The following is a 27,998-nucleotide window of genomic DNA, read 5'->3' on the forward strand; positions in this document are numbered from 1 at the left end:
GCTGGTGTGGGGATGGAGAAGAAGAAGAAAAAGAAGAAGAAGAAGAAGAAGAAGAAGAAGATGGGACGGCCGGTGGGGCCGGTGATGGGGAAGAAGGTGGGGCGGTGATGGCTGCCCAGCTCTCTCTCCTTTTGCCTCTGTTTCTCTCCTCCTCTCTACCGCTGCTCCTCCTCTCCCTCTCTTTTCTTTTTTTTTTAGAAAATGGGGCTCCCCTTAAAAACCCTAATTCGTTTGGGTTTTAAAGGAACATGGGAAATGGTATATGCAGCCCCCCCCCCTTCCTCCTTGGACAGCCCTATAGTGTATTTGTAACTACCCCTTTTTGCAAAACAGGGCTGTCCAAGCTAGAAAAAGGGAAATGATATATTTTTGCCCCATTTCTTAAATGGGCAACCCCCACCTGGCACTTTATTTCTTCCTTTTTGCAAAACAGTAGGCTGTCCCAAGTATAAAAGGGACAAATATATCGCTCCTTTTCCTTGCTACCCGCGGGGTTGGCATTGGCACACACATCTTTGATGATGCGCCCCTCTTCTGCCTTCCCGAATTTACACAAGGATCAATCTTTCGGGACTCAGGTTGACTTTAAGGCACCTGCTCGACTTCGGAATTTCATTCGATTTTGAAAATTAGGGTTCGGTCAAAATGGGGTGTCTACAGGTATGTATAGCACGGACCAAATCTGTTATGGTCTATCATTCTTGAGAATTCAATCAACCAAGAAGTGAATCTTTTGACTGGTCAATTGTAGATGGTTTTAGAGGGGCATCAGTGTGCTACAAATCAGACAAGGTAAAATCACTTCATCTTTTTTTTCAAAGGAGGCTTAACCAAGTAATCATTGCCGCTTATCTCGCCGAGTATCCAACCGGAACAAGGCGAAAGAGGTAGAGGTTCTAATGAAGGAACATACCAATTCCACCCTTTCCCGACCACTAGGTCGTAGACTTTCCATAGAAGCCCAAAAGGTTCAACTCATCAGTCTTTATATTCCTCCGCCTTCTATATTATACTCCACGGGCCAACCGAATCCTAGGCCTACGGCTTATAGTAGCTTCGCAGAAAGCAATTCTTTCGATTAAGTACGTTGCTCAAAAGCATCCGGAAAAGGGCAGAAGCGAGACCACTGTGATCGAATGCCACCAGAAGTAAAAGTAAGTGTGTGTGTGTGTGTGGGGGGGGTTGGGGGGGGGGGGGGGGGGGGGGGGGGTTGATTCTGTTGCTTCTCCTAGCAAAGTCTCTTTTTGTGTTTTAGTTTAGTTAATATGGGATTCCTCCCATATTATTGGTCAATCGTGGCTTGCTTACTCGATTGGCTATCGGCCCGGACCTCTTGCCTGGACAAAGCTCTTTCTTCAACCCACGTGAACCATCAAAGTGGGATGCCAAAGATTAAACAAAAGAGGGACCTACCCCTCCTTACACTCCTGGCATGTCTACTTCCGACACGCAATGCGAACCTCGATAGCTCTGGAATGCAATAGAATTTTGATCAATACATACACAGGCCGATAGTACTGTCCCCTTCTCTAATAGGGCAATAGGGAAAGGAATGGAGGTTCTCAGGAGATATAGAAATATACAACACTTCGATTCGATTTATTTTATTCTATTATAGATTTTCATTACTTTCATTTTGATTCAAAGGAAAGAAACCAACCATGTATGTAGTAGTGTTGCACTCCTCTCCTATGAGAATAGTAAGGATTATCCGGCCTGGTTGAACATCCGCCCTCTAGCAAGAAATCTTTCTTCTCCTGTAGCAGCAGTGGCATTCGAGTTTTTAGTACCAGGAAATGAGGAGAGCCAAAGCCGTGCGGGATTAGCAGATTAGCCCAACAAATAGTTTTTCTGCCCCATATGCCCTGTTTCAGAGAGAAAGACAGGCTTGGTATTTGTACCCTTCCTCTTAAGGGAGTTCTCCCTATTGAGGAAAAAGAGTGCAACAGACAATGAATCTATGGGTCCACTGCCCTGTTAGACGGCCTGTGCTTCATTCAAACAGGTGCCAGCAATCCTAGGCGGAGGAGAGGGCGTAGATTGCCTTTACCAGGGGGATGAGGTCCTATTGCAAATGGGGATGCATAGCCGCCACTATCTCACCTTCGGAGCGGGAGAGGAAGGAAAAGCGTCAAGAGAAGGGCGGTGTTTAAAGTCAAGTGGAAAGGCCTCAGGCGGCGAGAGAGGGCCGCGCCCCCTCCCTCCTACCAGGTCACTATAATATTATGAAAATGGACCTGGCCCAATTTGTCCATGCTACTACCATAAATCCATAAATCGCAGGAACCACAATGCTATTAGGGAAGAGGTGGCGCAAGAAACAATCTCTTTCTTCACTCCTATCTGTATTAGGTGGTAATGAACAGGAGCAACTAAATCAAAAGAAACATACCCGTTGTGAGCGAGCCGACGGGGACCCCATGCTAGTGGGCAAGGAATCCAGAGTGAAGGACAAGCGTCAAGATAATTCTATACTCTTTATGTCTTCAAGTGCAAAAGAAATAGCTTGCGTAACAGCTACAATTGTTTCAGCGGGAGCAGTGGCATTGGAAACGTCCTTAGGTCATTGATTCATTCCTTGGCAGCTCCCACAGGTTTCCGCTTTACTAATTAAGGCGAGTTTCCAGGTTTCATACCTGCATTCGAGAAAAGTAGAGCCCATGTCAACAGCTAGATGCTCGCTAAAAAGATCATTTGACAAGGATCTTACTGGCCAACCATGGGTCAAGATTGTCATAAATTCGTCAAGGGATGCATGAAGTGTCAAATTCACGCCGATTTGCACAGTTCGTTCTGTCCTTTCTTTCTTTGAGCTTAGAGTGGCAGAGGTAGAAACAAAAAAGATTGATTTGATTCACGATCAGCTTGACTTGCTTCCCTCGCTTGATCGGTAGCTAAAGCCAACTTCCCAAGAGAGACAAGAGTATATTGAATTCCTCAAGCGAGTAAAACGCCGCAACTGGTACTTTCGGAGAGCGCTGGAACTTGACTGTCGAAGGAACAGTTTGATTCTCTAAGCAAGCAGGTTTTGGCATTGGATTCCTCCTTCCTGACTCGTATATTGATTGATGAGCCAGCCCACCCCTTTCTCATCAGTTGGTTTGTTTCGTGAGCAGCGTATTGAAGTAGGGCTCACAGAAGCAGCTATAGCACTCAATGTCGAATGGCCTTCCTGATTCGACATTGTTGTTTACTCTGATCCGGTTGAGGTGGTTTTTGTTTACCAGCGCGTAGGTGGTCTAAGTTCCTATGACAGAGTCTTTCTGGCCCCTGTGAACATCTTTTCATAATGTATTAAAGAGGGCCTCTCTAACCGGTGAAAAGTGGTGGGTGTCCACTAACGGCCATTCCTGGTTCGGCTCCGATAACGCAATTCCGGGAGGAGTCAGTATAAGGGCACTGGATAAATCAGCTTACCGAAGCTTCCCTGCCCTATTTCTATTTGACTATAGAACAGGCTTTACGAAAGGAGCTGCAAACTGCCTTTTTTCTAGAGATTGGTACCTGCTTCCACTCAAGCTAAGCAACAGGAGAAAGACCTTACCTTAACTTATCAATCACTAATCACCTGCTGCCTGACCTTCGGAACACCTCCTGCTTTACGAGCTTAGAACTACAACTCTAGGGTATTCTCAAGCAGCGAGCCGAAAGGATTTCTTCTTTCGTCAACCGGATCAGCTCATTCCTTTGAAGCTGATCCTTTGAAACTGGTACTGCTCAAGAACTCAGTTAGTTAACCAGAGTCGGGAGATTCAGAGTCGGAGGTGGGATAACCGCTCGCCTCGCTTCCTTGTTGGATCAGATTCCACTTACTATAATGCATAAAAATCGTCCTTTTTCTTTCTCATGGTCTGGATGCAGTCTGTCTTCTGTGGATCTGCTAGACTGGCTGCTACTGAGATCAACTTTTGATGCATGAGTTATCTTGAGAAATTAAGAGTGGAGATCACATTGGGAGTTCAAAGGTTTCATCGAACAAGGAGCAGAGACACCAAAGTCTCAAAAGACAGACTAGTCCAGTAGAACATATTTAGAATATCCCCTCCAATCCAGAAAGAAAGCCAGCATCCATCCAGTGAAATGCTTCCATATCTAAGAAACCTGGTCTTTCCCAAAATGGTGATAAATACAAATTATCAGTTTCATGCAGCCCTTGATTATGGAACCAATCCTGTTATGCAAAACCCCATGAAAACTTCTCTCCCTGCGACATAATAACCCAAAATAGAAGCCTCCCAAATGTCAAGGGGCCATTGGTTCACAAGTGCTGTAGATACCAACAATTAACAAGAAGGAAATAAAATAAGTCCAATTTCCACTGCATCAATTGTAACCCCATCGTCCATTACACAGATACCCACTAGCACCTTTGATACATTTCTTCATTTCCCTTTTTTTCTATATTCCTTTTTTCGAAAGATAATGAAATTGTATTAGAAGATCAAGAGATCTACAAGAAAACCCCAACAAAGGTGGTCAAGGACGCAAATAAAAGCAACAAGAAAGCAACAAATCAAACAAGACCACTCAGGTTAACCCATCAGCAAAGTCATTACCTAAGAAATAAACATGATCAAATGAAACTTTGCCTCCAAAGCATTGGAAAATGAATTCCCCACAACAATAACTAAGTTAAGAATCATCATCATTAGCGCAAGGACTTTGGCCACATTAGAATACCCGATCTTGTAAGATCTGAAAACGCCCATACGGCACCACCATCATGTTCCCTAGAAATACCTCCATTGCCTATAGAACTAAGCTGTCAATTTCGTTTCATTTCGGTCTGAAAAATGGAACAGAAACACTTTTGGTTATGTTTTGTCCAGAATTAAGTTCTGTTGCATCCTGTTCCGGCTGTTTCGTCCCGTTTCGGCCGAAACAAATGCAGTTTTGCCGTTAACGCCTTTTTTTGGGTTTTTTTACCCTATTTTTTAGCCGTTTTTTACCGTCTGTAGCCGTTTGAAGGGTATTTCCCATCTTTTTCCTCCTCAAACATGAAAAACTCTATATAAACTCATCTAAACCCTATTAATTTTTTTTATTGATGTATAGCAATTAATTTAATTTAAGTAATAAACTCATATTTTCTAGCAATTTTTCAATTTTTTGGATTTTTTTAATTTTTAAATATGAAAAGAAATTCTCCAATCATAGTAGCATCTTTTCCGAAATGAAACACCGAAATGGTCGAAACACACTGAGATTAGAACTAGGATTCCCTAAGCTAGATCCATCAAAGTTCATATTCATAAACTCCAATGGGTGAGGGGAACATAAGAGATGGCCAGTTGTGAGTATTTTGGTATCGCTATACAGTCCCTAAGCAATCCTCAACTCGGTCTCGAAGACCCATCTAAAGTCCTTTGTGCCACAAGCCCACTGCACAACCATAGTGGAATCGCCTGGAAATGGATTAAGCAGGTCTTGACTTCCATTTAAATACCCGATTACTCCTCTCCTTCCAAAACAGCGAAAGCGAAGTTGCAAGTTCAATTCTCCAGAGAATCCCCCCCCGCCAAAATTTGAGGAACAAACTCTCAAGCAACTCACTCATGTGACAATGGAACATCCATCTGACCTCAAATAGATCAAGAGTAACATAAGGTGTTGGTCTCTTCCACCCTCTTAGCCAGCACCGAAGACTCAGTACCCCCAACCAACTGCCAGTAAAAAAAATTTAGTTGAGAAGGTACCATTAGAACAACTCTTCAATATCCAACAATCTAAGGCCCTCCATCTCAGGTATACATACTCCACCATGCTCTAGCCTGTAGCCTCTAGAATGCCATCACTACATCCACCTTGCTATCAAAAATAAACGAGGAAACTTAATTGACCACCCAATCTTGCTATCCACCCCGCCCATCTAACTACCTACCAAACACACACACATCCTGGTTGGTATTAACTTCAATTATGGAAGGAAAGTCTGACAATAGAGACCCTCTTCCCCCTTTTTTTCTTTTTTACTTTAGCAACTCTTTTTTACTTTAGCAACTAAAAAACATAAGATACATCTTTTCTAAATATGTGGATGGTACCTTCCCAATGGTTGTGAGGTTATCCCTATGGGGTCACTAGTGTCGTTACTGGATTATGCAAATGACACTATCATTCTTGCAAAAGCATTGGAGAACTGAGTGGGCCCAATTAATATTTTAATCACTTTTATTAAAGGGACCTCCAAAAAAATGAAAAGAAAGTAATCTTTTGTCTGTAATGTCAGCTTTGGGTATTGACTCAGTTTTTTTTTTTTCTTTTAGCTTCCAACCCCATTCAAGTATCTCGACCTCCCCCGGATGGTAAAATTCACCCCCATGATTGGAATCCTATGGTGGAAAGGAACAAATCTAGATTGGAGATCTGTAAAGGCAGCCATTTGTCCTTACCCGGTAGGATCACCCTTTTGAAGGCCACTTCATTAATATCCCTACTTATTTTCTTTAACTATATCAGATTCTCCCCCATCTCCCATGGTGAAGAAAATTGAAAGGATTCAAAGACATTTGGAATTATGATCCTCCATTCAAGAGAGCCCATTTAATTAATTGGAAACAAGTGTGTCAGTTGAAAAAGGATGGAGGTCTAGAAATCCAAAACATATAGCTACTTGCATTAAAAAAAAGTAATTGTAATCCCTCCTAAGAAAATGAACCATGTTGATGAGGAACATATTTACTGGTCATACCATCTGCAAACACCTGAATCGACGCTTCTCGAGAAACTTAAGATGCTCTAGACTGAAAATGAGGGAATTTTGACGGTGCCTGGATTTAGTCAAATACAATTTGATAGACTTTTTAGGTTCATTGATCAGGGCTTGACAGAAGAACTTCAAAAGTTTCCAAAAATTGAAGATACAAATCAAAAAATAGATATTACATTAGCCCCAAGATGTTGGTCTCTAACTAGAAAAGTGCTAGTGTTTGAGAAGCTGCTGGCCCAATAGGCCTGTAAAACTCACTAGGATAAGCGGTATTATTGAACCAAAAGAAGTATTTTGCAAACACTTATTTTCCCATTCAAGTATTGGATCACAACCAAGGAAAATATGCCTATCAATAAATGGCATTGCTCTTCTAGCCATGTGGTTGTTGAGAATCTTTACCGATAAGGATAAATTATGGGACAATGCGCTGGTAGCTATGTGGCAGGAACATAAATCATTGATGGTATAGTGTGGCAAATGAAACCATTGATTTTGTTAAAGAGATTGAGGATCATGCTATGTTGGTTAAACCTAACCTCGAGAAAGCTCATGACATAACGGAATGGCCTTCACAAATGAGGAGTCTAGAAAAGGTGGGATTTGTGGTTTAGATTCACATAAGTGGGGAAGTTGTATTCATTGGCGCATCTCCATCGTGCACTACTCTATTTTTTCGAATAAATGAGATTTTATATAAAAAAAAAACAGCATGCCAGAGCGTGCCGCAGCAATATAAGCAAAGAAAGAAAAAAGTAAAAGAAACAAAAGGAAAAATTACAAGCTAGGCATCTCATGCCATAACATCAATCTTGCACAAGATACACCAAAATTCGCCAATAGATCAGCTAAGTGGTCCCTTCTCTATGGATATGAAAGAACGAACACTGGACGTTCCTCAAGAAATCTAATCTCTCTCTATATGAGTTCAGCAATTACACAATTAAAACATAAAGCACTAACAAAAAGAATGAACACAAAGCAAATCAGGCATTTCAATGATACTTACCTCCTAATATTAGTTGGAGAGGGATCAGGAATCAATGCCTCCATATATGCTTCAGTTAAATCCTTCTTGCCTTGACGATTTATCCGAGCTGTATAAGCCATGTATATCCTTTGACATGAAATTACCACAACAAAAGTGTATAAAATCAGAGCACCAATTCGTCTAGGTTCCCATTTCTTCAGGTCCTGAGAGCAACAAATGGCTATACAATTTTTAGTTTATTAAGGTGAAGATCCTTTCAAATATTTAAAAAAGTAAACGCGGGAAATAAAGTGAGTATACTAAAAAATAATAAAGTTCTCGAGCAAATAAGATAGAAATCCATGTGCTAAAGAAATTTAAGATGAACCAAGAAATCACGCTGCATATACATGAAGGTTCGGAAAACATTTTTTCCACGTACTATAAATGTCTTTAAACGAATTTAAAAAATGAAATATTATTTGAAGATCTTACAAGTAGAAAATAGATAAGCATTGGAGTTGTCCCTACACTTTCAATCAGCACTTTCAGTCAATAAAGGCAAAGAAGTGACAATAAAGCATACAAATCTTCAAAGTCACTCGCTTAAGTTATGGAACAGATGGGTTGATCTTCGAAGCACGCCAAAAACTGTGCTCTCCTTACCGACAATACACCATTGTTTACAATGGGTTGATCAATGTTTATCTCTCAACATACAATGATTTTTCGGCCAACTTCTGTGTAGAGAAACGATCCCACAAACTTAAGAGGGCTAGTTAGAACAAAACTTCAGCCCTATTTGATCTAGTTCATTCAGATGGACTCGCCATAAATAAGGCTGATAATCCACTCTTAATCCAGACATTGATTAAAACATGGTCAACTGATCCATCTGAATTCATGCGCTAATCTGCTTCATGGCCAACTTAGCTACTCGTCTTCATACTGAAACACTACCAATTAGCAAACCAACTCATTCAATTGCCAGTCTAACGCCCCTTGATTCGACTAAGAAACCAAGATGATTATCTTATTAATTTGCCTTACCCTCATCGACTCTAGAACTTTCTAAATGGATTGGAATTACTAGAAAGTTCTAGAGTCGATGAGGGTAAGGCAAATTAATAAGATAATCATCTTGGTTTCTTAGTCGAATCAAGGGGCGTTAGACTGGCAATTGAATGAGTTGGTTTGCTAATTGGTAGTGTTTCAGCATGAAGACGAGTAGCTAAGTTGGCCATGAAGCAGATTAGCGCATGAGTTCAGATGGATCAGTTGACCATGTTTTAATCAATGTCTGGATTAAGAGTGGATTATCGGCCTTATTTATGGCGAGTCCATCTGAATGAACTAGATCAAATAGGGCTGAAGTTTTGTTCTAACTAGCCCTCTTAAGTTTGTGGGATCGTTTCTCTACACAGAAGTTGGCCGAAAAATCATTGTATGTTGAGAGATAAACATTGATCAACCCATTGTAAACAATGGTGTATTGTCGGTAAGGAGAGCACAGTTTTTGGCGTGCTTCGAATCTTCGATCCACTGACAGGTGCTTCTAAACCTTTCTGATTAATATTTTTATTCTTTTGACTTGTTATTATATGTTTTGTTGTATCTATATCATCTTACCTAACAATGTAGAAGTTATGGCCACACCAAGTCTCGCAGTCCAAAGAAACCTTTGGACCAAGAATGGTAACCCCTTATTACGAAAACATTATGAGTATCAACAATGTTGTGGATATGCTCGCAAGAGAAGTGGTGAGCAAGTTGTACTTAGGATTGTGGAATCCCTGCCTCTGGCAGGGCTTGTTGGGTTTCTTTTCTTTCTTTGGGTGGAGCATCCAGTCTCCATATCCTTATTTTTACCCTATTGGCATATTAATATACTTCTTATTTGCTTTTTTTTCTTTCTAATAGGTAACCTGGGATTGAACCTATGAGCTCAAGATTGAGGTATAAGCCTCAACCAAACAAGTTACGGGCCCAATCCCTCATACATCTTCTCTGTTATTGCTCAAGAAATATAAAATAAAATAAATGATAGACTGAATCAATGCCTAGAAAAAGAATGGAACTTAGATCAAAGGACACATTACCAACTATACAAAATCAATCCCACCCAAGTAGCTACTCGGATAAAAGAAACATTATAATGGTTTCATGGAAAGGTCTTTAGCTCAGATGGTGGTGTTGGGAAAGTTACCTTGTTTCCCACCCATTAGCTATTTTTGGGAAGCCAGAATTAGAAAGTCACTTCTTTAGAAATTTTGGAAACGACCTAAGAAGGGAGGCTAAGTGGGCAGCTGCAGAGAGGAATCAAGTGTGGGTTTCTCGTGTGGAGAGAGAGAGAGAGAGAGAGAGAGAGAGAGAGAGAGAGAGAGAGAGAGAGAGAGAGAGATTCTCTTGGGTTCTTTTTAAAGGGTTTCTCTTGGGTTTTTTCTCGGGTTACTCTCTTGTACGATCTTGGGTGAAAAGAAAGGATAAGGGTTGCGGTTTGTGGGATTTGGATATAATCCATTGTAATCCTTGTATATTTTTCTCTCACAATGGATGTAGGCATCTTGGCCAAACCACGTAAATCTCGGTGTCCATCTTGTGGCATGTTTAATTGTTTTACTTTTTTTTTATGACATAGGGTTTCCCCACCCCAATTTTAAGGGCGGGACTATTCTTTAAAGATGCACACAATCACCCGTAAACCACGAGCATCCGTTAAGCCTGGGGGTTTCAACTCACGTCAATGGGGAGCAAACCCATGACTTTAAGCCAAAGAGCCACACCCGTACGGGTTTTTTATTGTTTTACTATTTCGTTTATTTGAGCACAATCAGATCGGATTTGCCAGGAGAATTTTCTCAACAGGTGGAGTCTGATTTCTCAAAATATTTGAAGACCATCAGCTAAAACATAATCAATTTTTCCTCGGAATGCAAAGATAACAGCACTCAAATTCATTAAAAGGCATGCAATTTTTCTTGAAAAATGCAACCATAAGGAATGGTACAGAACCACCAGTCAATTGCAACCATAAAACATCCAATGCATCTCAGATTGATCAGCAATGTTGGAAGTATAAATGATTAAATAACACCAACTCTAAGAACTTAAGGTTTTGGAGTAATTGGTTGTTTTCACATGGTGTCAGAGCAATTGCCTCACAGCAGGTCTTGGGTTCAAAACCCAACAACCTTAATATTACAAAATCCACCTGTAACGCCAACCCAAAAGAGTGGCCACATGTATAAATGATGAAATAACATCAACTCTAACAGCCACAAGCTTTTGAACTGAAACAACCAATACCTAATCATCATCAACAATTTAACTAATTACTGAATAGAAAAGGGTGTAAAAAATTAAGGGCAAATGAAATACATTGAGAATTATACCTTCCAACGCTCCCACCGATTCCAATCAACGAACTCCGGTACCAATTCAAACCTAAATCGATCAAACGCAACTCCTCCCTTCTTCACCCCATCTAGCAATTCATTTACCAAGCCTACAAACTTGACATTAGTATATTCTAAATCCAACCCAGTTTCTTTCTTCACAGACTCACCAAAATTCGACAAAAACCTCTCCGAACCACGGCGAATCGAGCGAGCAAAGTTGGGCCAGGAGAAATTTCTGAACCCATCTCCATTTTCAGAAGCAGAAGCTCGAAAAACTGTTCTTAGTTTGTAACGCCTCTTGATTTGTTTTGAAGGGTGTAGAAATGAGGTGAGAAGGGAGAGGTTTTGTGGGTTTTGAATGAAGATGGAAGAGAAGGGAGGTGGGTTTGGTCTGAAAGAGATTTTAAGTTCCATGGGATGGAGAAATGGGGAGTTTACAGAAGCGATTGAGGAAACGCAGACATTGCTGTGTTAGGGGTTTTGGTGTTGTGTTCAGGGTTTTATCCAATATATCTGGACACGTAACACGGTGCGGCAGAAAAAATACTTGTTTTAGATTTTGAGAACCGATTGCGAGTCCAAAACAGAAAATTAGACTCGAATTAAACGTTAATTTGAATCGTTTTTGCTCAGTTCTCTTATTTTCTTTTCCCCAAGTTTTCCGCGGAAACATGGGTTTTTTTTCCGTGGAAACTCTGCTTTTGGGTGTTCTTTTACTTTCCCTGGAAACTTTTAATCCAACGTGTAAAGAAAAAGTGTAAAATGACTTTCCTTCACTTCACTCGGGGCTCTTTTCCGAGCCCTAATATCGGAAACTCCTATTTTCTCCCGAGTTTCCCCGACATCGCGTGGGTTTGAAGAAAAAAAAAAAAGGCCTCGCGTCTTCAACCTCTCTCCACCAGCCATCTGCAAGTCTGGATGTAGCATTTGGTACCCTCTCAACCTTCAGCTTCATCATCTTCAAGCTTCAAAAGCAAACCAGGTAATCTCTCTCTCTCTCTCTCTCTCTCTCTCTCTCTCTCTCTCTCTCTCTCTCTCTCTCTCTCTCAACTCGAATTAAACGTTAATTTGAATCGTTTTTGCTCAGTTCTCTTATTTTCTTTTCCCCCAGTTTTTCGCGGAAACATGGGTTTTTTTCCGTGGAAACTCTGCTTTTGGGTGTTCTTTTACTTTCCCCGGAAACTTTTTAATCCAACGTGTAAAAAAAAACGTGTAAAATGACTTTCCTTCACTTCACTCGGGGCTCTTTTCCGAGCCCTAATATCGGAAACTCCTATTTTCTCCCGAGTTTCCCCGACATCGCGTGGGTTTGAGAAAAAAAAAAAAGGCCTCGCATCTTCAACCTCTCTCCACCAGCCATCTGCAAGTCTAATTGTAGCATTTGGTACCCTCTCAACCTTCAGCTTCATCATCTTCAAGCTTCAAAAGCAAACCAGGTAATCTCTCTCTCTCTCTCTCTCTCTCTCTCTCTCTCTCTCTCTCTCTCTTTGTGTTCCATCTTTGCTTTTTCGTTTTTCTTCTCTATACAAACAGCTTATGATTGAAACCTTATTTCGTTTTCTATGAAATAGGGCTAGTGTTTTTGCGGTACTGGTTTTTTCTGATTGAAACCCTATTTCGTTTGTGTGAAATAGGGTTTTGGTAGTACATATTTTTTGTGTTTCAGATTTTTTTTTTATTGAAACCCTATTTCATAGAATCGAAATAGGGTTTTTCTTATTGAAACCCGAAATGGAGTTCGACTCAAATTTTTGTGATTGAAACCATAAATGGAAATGGAATTTCCAACAAGGTTTGATTTTTCTAACAATGGTCTGTTTTTTTTTAATTATTTGATTCTTGTTTATGTGAAATAGGATTTTCCAAGACGGATACGTTTGTTTGCATTTGATTCTGTATATCTCTAAATACAATATGTTGTGTTTTGATCTTGGGTTGTTTCCGTTATTTTTCTGCTCTCAATTTATCAGTTTAATTGTTATATTGTTATTCCTCTTATGTGTTACAAGCCCATTTCCATGTCGTGTCAAGGGCTTATAACAATTGTTATTCTTATTCTTATTTTGATTGACTTCAGAGGGTTGGACCCACTTATTTTAGACTAGATTATATGTTGGCATCATTCTGCATGTCAGTTTATCACAGTTTCTGTTTAACAGGTTTCAATTGAGTTTCCCTGCAACAAAACGCATATTTCTGTAGTTTCTGTTAGTTTATGTGAGGTTTCTATGCAACGAAACGCTCATCTGACAGATTTTCTGCCAGGCTTCTTTTCCTTCACTTTCCTTTCTGCCACATCAGTTTTCTTCCCTTTCCTTTCCTGACGAGAGAACTGAGCTTGTTAGCCCCTTTCACGCCTTATTAGTAAGTGAACAAGTAGTAAGGAGCACTCAAGCTTACGTTTTGGTCCTTCCCAAGTGAAATATCCCACCCACGCAGAGCAACAAAGTGCGAGAGAGGTTCCCTCTAGAGGATACTTGATGAGCCACCAGAATTGGCTGTCACAATCCCAAACGAACAGGATAATGTAATTTTGAGTCCAATAATAGAATTGGGGATGGCAATCGGTTGTCATAATCCCCAAATGAACAGGGCATTAAGGCCCGTTCATTTTAGATTGTGTCAACCGATTGTCGGCCCCATACCGATTGTTGGGCACAGATTTACATTCAATTTTGAGACTAATAATCGGTTTGGGGCCCATATTCAATGATCACAATCTAAAACGAATAGGGACTTAATATGGAGTCCATTAATCAATTTGTCCCATAATCTGGGCCCATAATCAGTCATCACGGTCCAAAACGGACAACAAGGCCTTAGATTGTAACAATCAATTCAATTGTCAATTGTAAACCCGAACTGATTGTTGGACTTAAAATGAAACATTTTTGAACTCAAATTAAACATCAAATTGAATCATTTTTTATCGTGACAGTTGAGCCCAAAACCGATTCTTGGATTGAGCCCAAAACCGATTCTTGGATTTGAGTCCAACAATAGGCTTGGGGCTCACAATCTATTGTCACAATTTAAAATGAAATGGGGGGTAATAACCCGTTTTGGATTCACAATTGGTTCTCAAAATCTAACACAAATGTTCTGTTTGGATGCTGGTAGATGTTGGGAGGATTTGGAGAAGAAGAAGTCAAAGGGAGATTAAAAGCAAATCAGAAGAAAATCAGTCAACGGGATTGAGAGCAAATCTCCGAACGTTGTTTGGTTGCGTTAGGAAATGTAAATGAGGTGTTTTGCCGTATTTTTTAAGATATTTTTGGGAAAGGTTATCAGCACTACTGTTTTTTTATGAGGGTACTCCTCACTTTATTAAAAGTACGGTATGGCCCGCACCATAGGATGATCCAAACCGTCCATTAGATGGGCCATAGCCTAAATAGGTTATGCCCCAAAATTATTTCCATAGGTTGATTCTAACCCTCCGATCTATAGAGGGTTAGGCTCAGCCCTCTAACATTCAGATTGGAGGGTTAGGATCAGCCTATGGAAATGATTTTTGGGGCATAACCTATTTAGGCTATGGCCCATCTAATGGACGGTTTAGATCATCCTATGGTGTGGGCCATACCGTACTTTTAATAAAGTGAGGAGTGCCCTCATAAAAAAACAGTAGTCCTGATAACATTTTCCTTTTTTTTATATAGGAATTTGCTAGCCACCTTCTCCGAGGCCACTTCTCGGCTTGTGGCCCATCCTTTGTGCAAAGATTGGAACATGGGTCAAAAGGTTGCTAGCAAAACATAAAATAGCAAAAATAGTAATCATTACGAAAAAATAGTAAAATAGCAGAAGTTCTAAGTTTGAATGAAAAATTACGGAAAAATGGTTACAAAGTTAGAAAATTACGAAACAGATGACAATTACTGGAAAAACTACCAGGAAGTGATGATAACATATGACAATTACTGAAAAAACCACCATGAAAATTAAAAAGTTATGACAATTATGGGGAAAAAAAATTTGCCTGGGAATTTCTCTCATTTTTTTTCTTCCATTCGGAGAAATTCATCCGGCGAATTTTGAGGGTTTCACGTCACCGACAAGTGCCCGACATCCCCGGCGGTCAAACTCCCCAATTTTATTACATTCACTACCAAACAACTTTCAGCGAATCAGTAGAATTACATTCCCTGCTATTTTTCTCAAAATAAGAGAACCAAACAGACCAAAAAGGGCATAAACTTTGGACTTTCTTCGTAGACGCGGACGGTCAAGGGCCACAGGGCTCACTCAAGTTGTATGGTGATTAGGTATGTTGATTGAGAAATGCTTGGGGATTTGGGCTGTTATAATAAGCCGGGTTTATTTTATCCTTGGATAGACTTGCTATCCTTAGCCCACATAGACTTTGGTGCTTAGATAAAATATTGGCAAAACAAAATTAGTGAAGCCCCACGAGTGTTTAAAATGTTTAAAACGCTTATCCTAAAAATAATGGAGTTTTTTTTTCACTGTAAAAGTTTTTAATGGAGTATTAAAGGGCACACTAATGAAACGGAGTATTGCTAATTATGGTCATAAATACAGTAGAGACCACCATTTGGGAAGAAAAGGAGGTGAATATATCACTTCCTCTTAAGTATGGCAATATGGCATAGTTGTATGATCCCACGAACAGCTACATTGATCGAGCTGTTGAGAACTGCTAATTTGGAAGGGGTTTTTATTGATAAAGAAGAAGCAACCGATACAGATGATTTTGGGGATGTGGTGAACCTTTTTTGGGTGTGTTAAGATGTCAGGGAGTCCCAAGCGAGCCTGGCCCTTATTGGATTTCGATCTTCCTTGAGTTGGTAGGCTTCGGTTGGTTAGCAGTTCTTCAAATACCATTGCTTCCAAACTAGTCATGAACCCCATTGAGGGGCTTAGTGGAGGTGTGGAGTGTGTCAAATTCAGATGGTGCAGTTGGAAAAATATCTGTTCATATGACACTTTTGAGCTGCAATTGATGAACACCATTGCATTCTAACTTGCTGTTCTCACTCAATTGCACAAAGCAACTGAACTACTGAAGTGTGCTTAAATGACAACTGGAGATCAAGAGTCTGTAATGACCTCCAATGTCTTTCAAGGGCCTTGCTTGAAATGGAGCCAAAAAAGTTATGAACTGTTAAAGATACAAGGAAAGACCGAAATCAATGTCAACGAGCTGAGAGCAAGTCCACTGATAATTAGCTGCTATAATTTTGCCACAGTCCAATGAAAGAACAGTGCAATACTGCAGTGCCAGTCAACAACTAAATGAATGAATGGCTTCAACTAAAGATGAAAGCATGGCACAATGAGAAGCACCCAAAATACTGGAACTGGGTATTGGCCTTGATCGTAGCCTCTTCAACAATCACCACAAAGCGTTATATATGAAAACAAGCAATATGCTCATTTCTCTGAGAACAAGATAAAATGAAATGAAAAGGCATCAGACAAGTTAAGAAGAGAACAAGATAAAATGAAACAAGTAAAATCTTAACAGCAACATGCCATCTCAACATCAACCCAATCATATGCAAAACTAATTAAGAAAATTTCCGTACATTCTCCAGCCTAAATTTGATTCTCGTGAACCCCAAGTCCACAGTCCCTGCACTTCCCGGTTCAATTCATACGCCAATGCAGCTCACAACTAAATATGCAAAGTACCGCAGATCTGTTTGTCAGAATGGAAATTGGGTCCACTATGCTATGCACAAGCGTTTTCCCATGACTGATAAAATCAGGACCATGGGTTCTCATCTTGAGGTACATTTAGTGACTAAAAACAAGAAAAAACCATGATCAAACTAAGATCAAGCTATCCCAGTATTGTCCCGCATGCTTTCTTATCAGTCAAAAAAATAACAGTGAATTGGATATCAACACCCTACAACTCTGACTTGCTCCATGATTCGAAACTTGGCAAATTCACCATAATCTGTCCCAATTGGCATCATAGTAAGGTGGTGGTGTAAGAAGTTTTAAAGGAAATCAATGAACACATATGAAATAACCTTAGAAGATGACAATAACTGATTTAACAAGACAGTGGGACTGGTCTTGAGTGTCAAGAAAATGCTTACTAGTTGTAACATACCACCCTCTTGGATGGTGGTGCCCCATTCCTCCCAACCCAGTTATACTCTTTTCAGCCTGCAAAAGAATTCCCAGATCACTTAAATCTATTATAATTATGTCTTCACAGTTATGAATACGATGGCACGAGCCTGCGGACTTTAACTAAGACCCTTGAACTTCGCGAAAAAGGAAGAACCCAAAATGCCGGAACTGCCTCAAACATTGACCAGTTCTAATGGAAAATTTGGATAAAAAGCACATCAATCCATCATGTAATTAAACTCCTGTCACTTTCCTATGAATCAATCAACATCCATTCCTCCAATGATCAAAATCAACAAAAACAAACAAAAAGAAGTACATCAATTCCCATCAATATATTCAAGGGCATCAATAAAAAAAACCTACAGCACCATATATTTGGTGGTAGGAAAATCAAGAAAGAGGAGATCAGCAAAGCCCTAACCTTCAGCAGAGTGCAAAAACTAGCGGTTCCGTTCCAGAGGCAGCGGGCGATTAAACCCTCCTCTCCTATTCATGTACTGTCTCGGCTGCCGCTTGGTCACTGCCCTCACGCCGCTCACATTAGCTCCGGGCACCGGTTTCCCTTTCGTCGAATCAAACCCCACAGGAATTCCCATAGTCTTCATCATCTCTAACTCATCCGGATCCACATCTGCATCAACTGCAGCATCAGGAGGATCCGAGGCATGCTTCTTCTGTTGCTCCTTAGCAATGCTGTCAACAAATTCAGAGACTGCAACTGCAGTACGATGGCGATCCTTGTCATCTTCCTCGCGGCGACGGTGCTTGCGGTAGGGGTCAGGGGATGGGGAGCGGTTGTAGTGTCGACGGGACCGGTCAGGGGAACGGGAATGTGATTTCAGACGACGGTCGAGGGATCGGGAACGAGAACGAGATTTCAGATGGAGGTCAGGGGATCGGGTTCGGGAACGAGCATGCCGGGATCGGGTCCGATCAGGGGAACGTGATCTTCTCCGATCTCGGTCTTTGCCACGTTCCCGGTCTCGATCTCGGAGGTCACGGTCTCGGTCTCGGATGTCACGGTCTCGATCTTTCTCCTTAAAATTTCTCATTTAAAACTTGTTTATTTCCTACATAAACATTAAATTCAATCAGTGAAATGAGCTTATAAGACGGAAACTATATTAAGAACTGAACAGTAGTCTAGCACTATTCACCATTAACATGCAATATACCTTTCAAAATGAAATACTCTAATTAAAAAGCAAAGCCATAAAAACTGGTTTAGTGTGAATATTCAATTTCATTCCACAAACTACAGCAATCATTAAGGGCTTTCAAGACCTCCCCTCACTGGACAAGTACGAGATGCGCCTTCCTCACAGCCCAAATGAACAAGTATCTGATCCTACCTTTGTTGCCCTAGCTTGTAAGTACCGGAATGGTCCATAATAGCCGCACGAAAGGTAAAATGGGGTATGGATTGATAAGGGTGGCACATGAAATAGCCTCACGGGTGATTTGCCACCTTGAAGTTTGTTAGGATTGCTCATAGTATACCATGAAATGTAAACGAATAGTAATAGGTAAGACGTAAAAGAATAGTAATAGGTAGATTGGTTTGGTCCACCATACTTGTGGCACCCCATGGTGATTGGTTCCACTGATGTGCTGGGCAACCGACAGTCAAATCCATTGCCTTAGGTCAATTGTGATTGAGTGATCCTAAGCCATTAATCAATACCATTCAAAAAAAAAAACCTTCTGATAAAAATGCATCTTGTAAGATATTTAAAGATATTAAAAAGATGCTATTTTTCATTAATGTGTTGATCAATTGCTTAGACCCATCTGATCAAAGTCAAACTAGAGGCAGAGAGCAAGATTAGTTGTGTCCACCATTTTTTTTTTTGAATAATGACTTGTATTCATACCATGGAACTAATAAGGGACCAGCAGTCCCGCCAGAAATTACATAGTAAGATTTTTCGAGGAGCATACTCCACGATCCAAAACAAAAACATAGTAAAAACATAGAAATTCCTTACAACCCTAAGTAAAGCTCGACCATTCATCTAAAATTCCTTGTCACACTCCTTCCTTCAATCACTCACTGCACCAACAAAAACCATCCTCCAACAATGTCCAAAAAGAGAAGCAACATCATCATCCAGGGGTAAAAATGGATATCCAGGGGGGGAAATTCCCCAGAGCAACAAAGGACAGAGTCCCTCAAGCACGCTCAGGGATAACCTACTAACCATAAGTGATTTCTAAATAAAATTTACACGGGCTTCCAGCCCCCACAAAACGTCCACCCTTGCAACAACCAGATACACCCATCCTAACAAAAGTTGAACTCCAGGGACATCCTTCCCTCAAAAAACGTCCGACCCGCTTATTTACAAAAGAAGCCTCTGCTACATTTACTGAGAGCTTTAAGCTCTCGACTTCCACGGGCAGGAGTCTTCCCCTTCTTCTCCTTCGCTTCTCTTTTCTCAATCTCAACAAACATTCTTTTCGTTTCTTCAACGTCTTCTTTATAATCTATGCCCAGCACATAGTGGTGTCCACCAAATCAACAGAACCAGTCACCAAAAAGGGGCACATGTAAGGAGGACCATACCAATTTACCAAGAAAGGGTAGACCTCGTGGTTTGTAGCATGGGACAACATAAAATGGGTATTAGCTTGGTAAGCTCAATAGACTAAAAAGTGATAAATATAAACAGAAAGGAAATGAAACGTAAGCAATCAAAAAAACTGCAATTGGGATAACCAAAATCTATATCTAGTTGTGTGTATCCATGTATCTCGAAGCTTGACCTCAACCCCAAATGGATGTGTGTACAAGTCATGTGAATGCATGTGTTTGGAACCTCAAGGCTCAACACTGAAACGTATGTGTGTCAGAGTCTTGAGGCTCAATCCCAAGACAATACATCGCAAGACATTCAAGAAAAGACAATATAATTCAAAAAGACAATATAACCCACATAGTTTAAAATCTTGAGGAGAAACACATGAATATACCCAGACATCGTCAGCGATGAATTACGAGTCAATAGAACAATAATATCTAATCGTGCTGAGTGGATGTTGACAACTTCAACTCCCAAATTTAGTTTAAATAGAAAATCTCAACTACAAGACAACACCAAGTTTTCTGCCTCCAAATAAGGTTTCAATTAAAATAGAGAAAATCTCATTAGAGAAACTACAATGCCTAAACATGTGCAGATACTGTTATAGCTTGAATTTCTAGTAAATTGGTAACATATTTGGGAAAAGATATAGAATTGGTATCGGTGTGTGGCAGAAAATACAAAAGCCAAATGCACAGTGGATATTGAATAGGCTCCTTGTTTTGATAATGGAACTCACCTAAGGCCCTTCATTCTGATAATGACACCGACTTTAATCCTCTTTTTGATAATGACATCCACTTTCACTCCATTTGCATTGGACTTTTGACAACCAAATACTCCCACTTCCTCTTCACTTCACTTTCTTAGGCAGGAAAACAATCAGCTGGAGCCTCATAGCATCTCTTGGTAGAACTAGTTTTACTTATTAACCTTGGGTACACATGGGCCCAAGGTTAATCTTCCATATGGCACTTGTTTGATGAGAGAACCCGTTGATTTGCTAATCCACCACCAATTCACACAGTGGGCATTAGTCTCTGACAACAGGACTCATTTGATAGAGTCCTGCAAAAATCTTACCTTTTAAGAGAATTGATAATTTTAGGGATTTCCACCATGTGAGTTTGTCTTATTAGTTTTTGCCTTATTTACATATACGAAAAATTGACATGGATGTCCTTTCTAACTTTAAGGGGGGTGCCTCTGCCACCAATATGAACAAGCTTTGTACTTCGTTGTGAAACACTTCCGACCAACCCCAGGGGCCCACCTTCTTGGAGTTCATTGGAAGGTACACACTTATTGATTTACCATTGTCAGGAGCTCATTTCACTTGGGAAAGGAATGGAAGCAAAAGCTGAATCCATCGCTTCCCCATTTGTCCCCAATGGAGTGCGGCCTTTCCTGGTATTATCCAAATTGCCCTTCTGAGACCAATCGCGGTCCACGGACCCCTACTTCTAGAATTAAGCTCAAGTCGTGTGGTCCTTCCCTTTTTCTTTTCAAACTGGCATACAAACTTAAGGAGTGGTGGCCGGAAGCAGTTGGGTCCAACCCGACCAATGAGAGAATTGGTCAACAATTAAGATTTGTTGAGTAAAAACTTAAAATTTGGTGAAGAAAGGGGAGATACTTGAGAATCTAAACAGAATTGAATACATCAACGAAGAGAGAGATCATCTCAATGGATTAGAAGCCTTGAAGAAGACCAAACTTTTGGAAGAATATAAATGCTTAATTCTGCAAGAGTTGAAATGGAAAAAACAAATCCAGAGCCAAATGGTTGAAACTTGAGAGAGAGAGAGAGAGAGAGAGAGAGAGAGAGAGAGAGAGAGAGAGAGAGAGAGAGAGAGAGAGAGATAAAAATGCTCATTTCCACAGCAGCGCCAACGCTAGAAGATGTAGTAACAGAATTCACTCTCTAGAGGTAAATGGAGTGAAGACTCAGGATTATGGCACCATCTCAGACGAAAATGTCTCCTATTTCACATTGCCATTCTCGTCGGAGAGGTGGGTTTTACCCACCCTGAAGGGGGTATACTTTGAGATATCGGAAGAGGATTCCAAATTGGGGCTGGAAAGACCGTTCTCGAAAGAGGAAGTAAGGAAAGACATCTTTTCCACGAAAAAAGAGAAAAAGCACTCCGGCCTGACAAGTTCTGTGTGGCGTGGCCTTTTATTAAGTTTGTTGGGAGTGGATTAGATCTCACATCATGGACTTCTACAACGAATTCCATGATGAAAGCAGTATTAGTAGATGCTTGGGTAGATCGGACATCATGGACTTCTTCAGCGAATTCCAAGATGGAAGCAGTATTAGTAGAGATGCTTGGGTGCCACTTCCATCACCCTTATCCCTAAAAGAAGGAAAGCTAGTACGATTTCAGACCAATTAATCTTGTAGGGAACGTGTACAAAATTCTTGCTAAAGTTCTAGCAGACATCGTGTGGTGATGGGTAAGATCATTTCCAAGTCCCAGTGTGCTTTGGCCCTTGGGAGACAAATTCTCGACAGTGCCCTCCAAGCAAATGAGTACATTGAACACTATCATTGGTCAGGAACACCTCAGATCCCATGTAAGGTAGATACGGAGAAAGCCTACAACAAAGTGGAATGGAGCTGCCTAGAGTATACCTCATGAGAAGAATGGGCTTCGGGTCCAAGTGGAGAGGTTGGATATTGAAGTGTGTCTCGTCTGCTTGGTTCTCGATCCTAGAGAACAGGTCACCAAAGGGGTTTTTCAAAACCTTTACAAGGCTTAGGCAAGGGGGACCCATTATCCCCCTTCCTATTCATCATCATGGCGTAAGCACCAAGTAGAATGATAGATAGGGGTAGGAATAGAGGCCTAATTGAATGCTTTTTGGTTGGTCGCCAGTGGTAGAAATATCTCATCTTCAATACGCAGACAATACTCTACTCTTTTGTACCCCGAATCTCAGGAAGATAAAAACCTTGAAGGTCGTGATTAGATGCTATGAAGCAATTTCCGGCCAAAGAGTCAACTTTTCTAAATCTATGGTGAGAAGAGTTGGGATGGCGAATTCAATGGTGGAAGGTCGTGCTATGGCGTTGGGCTCTTAAAAGGGTCACATTCCAAACACTTATTTGGGACTTCCCCTCTATGTTGGTCGACCTTCAAATAGACTTAAGGACCCAATTATCAAGAGAGTGGAAAGGAAACTCTCTCCTTGGAAAAAAGCATGTTGTCATTTGGTGGTAGGATTATACTGATCAAAGCCGTTCTGCAAACCTACCGCTATATTACATGTCACTTACTATTAAAAAAAATATTACATTTTGCTTTTCAACTATCGTGTTCGTTCTTAATAGAATAGAGTAGCTCCAAAGGAATTTTCTTCGGAGCGATAAAGAGGAGTGCAAAAAATACCACTTAGTTAACTAGAACGAGGTTTGCAAGCCATTCGTAATTTTAAAACTCCCCTACGTCATCGTGGACTTCCCAGAGTCGACTCCCTTTCCCCTTGGTCGTGTTCTGCGTTTTGTCGCTGCCTTACATGTTTTGCCTAAAATCACATATGACTTTCCCGAATTGTGACCTCGTAAACCAAGTACTCAGCCACAACAACCGAGTGCTCAATTGTGTTGTACCAAATTGACTAGGATTTTCTTCAGCCGTGTTCCGCGCCGCATCTGCATTTCGAAACACTGAATGCATTCAATGAATTAGAAGATAGAATTATAAAACTAAAATCGTCGACAAAGCCCTTATTGGGATATGGCTCTGGAGATATGGAACGTACACATTCTTTATGGGGGATCTTGATCACTGCCAAATAAAGGCCAAGATGGTTGCCATTGGATAAGCAAAGAATCCAAGGTACCACGGTGTGGTGAGATATTTTGAAAATATCGACTCTCTTCCGGTCAATGGGATCCGCTTTAGTGCAGGAAGTGGGGTGATAAAGAATTCCAGGCAAACATCTGGTGCGAAAGTAGAGCACTTAAAGATGAGTTTCATTCCCTTTATAATGGGTCCTCACGTAAAGACATAAGCAGCTGATTCTTATTGTAGAGGGGACAGAGCAGTAGACTACAATCTCCATGTTAGAAGAAATCTCTTCGATTGGGAGTTGGATGTCGTGGCTTCTTTCCTTGCAAGGACTAACTCTATAAAGTTTAGGGCGTGAGGATGTGATATAAGAGCATGGAAACAGACCTCAGCGGTCATATTCACTGTTAAATCCTTTTATGAACATCTGGTCCAACCCTCCTGTTTGTTGCCAGCTAGATGTGTTTAATTGTCTGAAGCTCCTCTGAGAGTCAATGCCTTCTGTTGTACTTCTTGTTCCGATAAGATCCTCACAATTGATCACCTCTGTCATAAATGTAAGTTGATTCTTAAGAATTGTACCCCTTTGTTAATCACCTACTCTTACACTGTAGCTTCACCGGTAACATCTGGTGCTACGGAAGCGAAGGTGCGTGCAGTCTATCAAGTCAAGGCTTGGAGCTAGTGACGAAAAACCGTTACAATAATGTGGTGATAGAAGGTGATTCATTTAATGTTATTCGATGGTTAAAGGGATCTCAAAAACCTCCTTGGAGATTTGACAGGTGGTTTGATGAAATGTTTGACTGGGTGAGATCCTATTCAGTAGTGTTGCAGCATGTGCGGCGTTCTACTGATCAGGTGGCAGATAGTTTAGCTAGGGAAGGAGTATCCAAGGAATCTCTAGCCCTCTTTGACTCTCTTCCGCCATGATTGTCTCGAAGTGTTGTTTGGTGTGTGTTATTATATTTTCTTTGCCTTTTTGTATTCCGAGTCCTGACCATCTCAGTCCCCTCTTTTAATAAATTTGGTTGCCATTTAAAAAAATAAATAAACATCTGGTCCTTCGTGTTGGGTCGATTCAGGACCAGTTGAGTTTTTCCTAGCAGCATAGATTGTCACTTTGATTGTATGCCCCATGGACCGCTAGAGGTAAAATCATGTGGAACCTAAGTAAGGAAAGAGTTTTAAAAGGATTACCCAAATGAATGAGGAATATTCAAAAACAAATCTTTTCTGTGGTTGTCAAATGGGCATCTTGTCCAACGGTATTTCAGTGTCCTACGGGCCCTTCTTTTTTCTTTTTTTTTTGAGGGGGGGGGGGGGGGGGGGGAGAAGGGGGGGTGGTCAGTGGAGTGGTGGACTCGCACTTTGCATGTGGAGGGCCCTCAACCCAGGTGGAATCCTCCCCCTCCGAGAAGGCTGAAGTTGAACTTTGATGAGTCGAGCATAGTTTTAAAACTCCCCCGCGTCAACGTGGACTCCCCCAAGTCGACTCCCCTTTGCCTTAGCCACATTCCGCGTTTTACCTTACAAAGTCAATAAAAACTCCTTTGACTCTCCTCAGTTATGACCGCGTAAACCGACTACTTGACCGCGTCGTGCCAAGTCAACTAGGATTTTCTTCGGCCGTGTTCCGTACCTCATCCACGTTTTTAAACATTGCTTCTAACAACCAAAGTGCTGCCAAATTAGTCAAACCAGAAAAATCCATATTAATATTATTATTTTGTTTGATTTTTTTTAGAATATAGAAAGCCGTGAACTTGAATGAACCATTCCCAAGAAAAACCAGGTTTCATTTTCAAGCGCTCACCTTGGTTCTCTTTTGGCATTTTGGGTCTATGAGATTGTCACTAGAAAATTCCTATTTATTCCTCTACTGTGACAAACAGACAGAAAGAGAGGAAAATACGGTCGGGTTTACTTTTAGATACTCTCTAAATTTATCTTGTAATCTAAGGTTGTTTACTCCACTACCATGACATAAAAGACTAACAACAACCGTAACATTCTGGGTTTTTGGTTTTGGGGAGATCTGAGAGTAGCAGCAATGTCTACTGTTACTAAGAATGGATGGAAGCAAGATGAAGATATTGAAGGATTGAAGAGAACTGGCAAGAGTTGCAGGTTGAGAAAACTGGATTGCTTGAAACCAGACGTAAAGCATGGGAACCTTACTCAAGAATTAATCTTTTACAGGTTGATAATCTTCCTCCATTTGTTCTATGGGTTTTGTGGCATAAATAACAGAGACTAATAAAAATAATTGAGGCTGTAGTTATAGCTATCCAAATAGGTCACTGTCATGAAACTTGGAGGGCGGTGATTGAACTACACTCTCTGTCAATTACAAGTTATAGTCTCCATAGTAAGAATCCCCCAATTCATGAATGGAAGATGATCAGATTTGTGAGTGTTGTCGAAGCAAACAGAAGATTGAGCTACAAAATCACAAACATTCCCTAAGCATCAAAATCATACAAACCAACTAGACCGAAATGTAAACTGCTGCAAGTATATGCCTTCTCATAAACATAAAATCAAACACTTGAGGTTGTGCTATAAAACATAACATCAAACATTGCTTTCCAATGCTTTCAACAAAGATGCAAATATGTAACAGCCAAGAAAAGAAACAGCAATGAAAGCCTCTTAATTTAGTTTGCTAACCTTCTGAAAACACAGAGAAATAAAACCGATGTTTAATCTGCAATACTGAAACCCTCTTCAATTTACTGCAAGAATCAAACAGAAGATACAGTCATGAATAATCCCACAAAAACGCCTCAAATAACTCATGGAAAAAATCCCTAAAATGACCATGAATCTCCATAAGTCATATCCAAGAAACCGCCACAAAAAATCCCACAGAAAAACCGAAGAACATGAAATTAAAAACCAGTGTTCTTGTAGATTCTGAAAACACCCATTGACTAAACCCTGAAATATCCCTTCAGTAAACAATCAAAATCCCCTTCACGAAACCCTAAAAGTCCCTGAAAATAACGTGAAAATAGAATGCATACCTTGCTCAGGGTCATGCTCTATAGATTTTCCCAATAAATTTTTAACTACCAGTGCTAGACCATCAAAATAAAACTCGCTTTCACCAAACCCAAACCCTAGAATCAAGAACGGTTGAGAAAAAGGCGAAGCAAGATCTTACAGGAGATTGTTTAGCTGCAAAAACACTAAAAACACGCATAGATCTTCGTAGTTCCTTTTTTTTTATTATTATTATGTTTGGGGCCTCGCTAATCTTTATGGAACGGAACGGAAGAATCAAATAAGTAGGCCCTATCTTTGAACAATGGATTTGCTAGAGACCTTCGCACAAAGCATTTCGCGGGTAGCAAATCCCCTTTTACAAAAATTGGCTGAACTATTCCAACAGCAACGTGTTCAAATAAACACCAAATAAAGGACAGCAGAAATCAACGGTTTAGATTTTCTTGTCAGAACCTTAGACAGATCTAAGTACCTAGGATCATGCCATCAACAATACTTGGCCCCTATTGAATAAGCCTAGCAACCACATTTCTCTTTACCGTTTTAAAAAGGGATTTGCTAGGGACCATGGCAGTAGGCATTTCGCAGGCCTGCTGTTGCATGAGAGAGGAGGGCTCACCCACCTCAGATGAATTAAATGAATTATAAGACAAATTCTGTTGAATAAGACAAATTATGCTTAAAAGTGAGCCTATGTGGCTGCTCTCTCGTGCAACAGCGGGGCGTGAAATGCCTTCTTCCATGGTCCCTTGCAAATACCTTTTTTAAAATTTATAGAGCTTTTCTACAAGATGCCTCAATTGGTTATGTAGTATGTATTTCCAAAATGCTCCCATCTAGACATCACCCTCATATTGAAGGGATAATTTTTAAAATATAAGACCTATAAGAGAAAAGCCAATCACCCCCACCCAATCCAGTATTAATTGAATGCCCGAGCGCTCAAGAGACTCTCGTGAGTCTGGATACCAATCAGTAACCTAAGGTTCAGACTTTTATTAAATGAGAGAGAGAAAATTTTCATGAAGAAGATGGAAGGATCTATCCGACTCAAATTGACTAAGTCTAATCATGAACTAGTGTCATGATTAAATATTATATATTGTAAGGAGACAACCTTAGAGAAATACATTCATTTATACAGTATATTTTAGGAACTGTCTGGTTAATTTGGCTAAAGCAATTTTGCAGTCACTCTTTTGCACGAGAGAAGTGCCACCTCAAATGAATTAAATAGATAAGACAGGAGAGTAGTGACACCTGGTATGAATGACAAACTCGTTTATTAGGTGGCTCCTTTCTCTAGAAAGATGGTCACGTTATGGCTTCGTATGAAATTGATTATTTCATTTTATGTATCCCGGAGTTGCAAAAGGGCTTCTGTTAAAGAGGGGTGGCAAAATGACAATGTGA

The 27,998-nt window shown here is 40.4% G+C and overlaps 2 protein-coding genes across 5 annotated transcripts in view; both read right to left on the bottom strand.

Moving 5' to 3' along the window:
• Nucleotides 1-11,619, bottom strand: part of FTSH12 (FTSH protease 12) — a 43,893-nt gene extending 32,274 nt beyond the window's left edge. Inside the window, exons 1-2 of one of the 2 annotated variants that reach the window (XM_077364870.1) lie at nucleotides 11,072-11,619; nucleotides 7,719-7,903 (exon numbers count right to left, since the gene is read on the bottom strand). In XM_077364870.1, the coding sequence (XP_077220985.1) occupies nucleotides 7,719-7,903; nucleotides 11,072-11,491 (605 nt within the window). In that variant the 5' untranslated portion in view covers nucleotides 11,492-11,619. Of the gene's footprint in view, nucleotides 1-7,718; nucleotides 7,921-11,071 lie in introns of both variants that reach the window. The other variant, XM_077364871.1, reaches the window with a different exon arrangement.
• A 4,902-nt stretch (nucleotides 11,620-16,521) lies between these two features.
• On the bottom strand, nucleotides 16,522-26,830 carry LOC143854568 (U4/U6.U5 small nuclear ribonucleoprotein). 3 transcript variants are annotated; one of them, XR_013237547.1, is made up of 5 exons: nucleotides 26,603-26,825; nucleotides 26,247-26,311; nucleotides 17,613-18,261; nucleotides 17,152-17,221; nucleotides 16,522-17,006 (listed from the first exon to the last, which is right to left on the bottom strand). XR_013237547.1 is itself a non-coding variant. In XM_077364599.1 (3 exons), the coding sequence occupies exon 3, from the start codon at nucleotides 18,241-18,243 to the stop codon at nucleotides 17,632-17,634; it is 612 nt and encodes a 203-aa protein (XP_077220714.1). In that variant the 5' UTR covers nucleotides 18,244-18,261; nucleotides 26,247-26,311; nucleotides 26,743-26,830; the 3' UTR covers nucleotides 17,390-17,631. The 3 variants fall into 3 exon arrangements, 2 of the variants coding, with proteins under 2 accessions (XP_077220714.1, XP_077220713.1); XM_077364599.1 differs by lacking the exons at nucleotides 16,522-17,006; nucleotides 17,152-17,221 and having other exon boundaries at nucleotides 17,390-18,261; nucleotides 26,743-26,830; XM_077364598.1 differs by lacking the exons at nucleotides 16,522-17,006; nucleotides 17,152-17,221 and having other exon boundaries at nucleotides 17,390-18,261.
• Nucleotides 26,831-27,998: the final 1,168 nt, after the last annotated feature.

This window comes from Tasmannia lanceolata, unplaced genomic scaffold (assembly GCF_043159265.1).
Source record: "Tasmannia lanceolata isolate RefF3 unplaced genomic scaffold, GAP_Taslan_0.1 ptg000020l, whole genome shotgun sequence".
Lineage (NCBI taxonomy): Eukaryota > Viridiplantae > Streptophyta > Magnoliopsida > Canellales > Winteraceae > Tasmannia > Tasmannia lanceolata.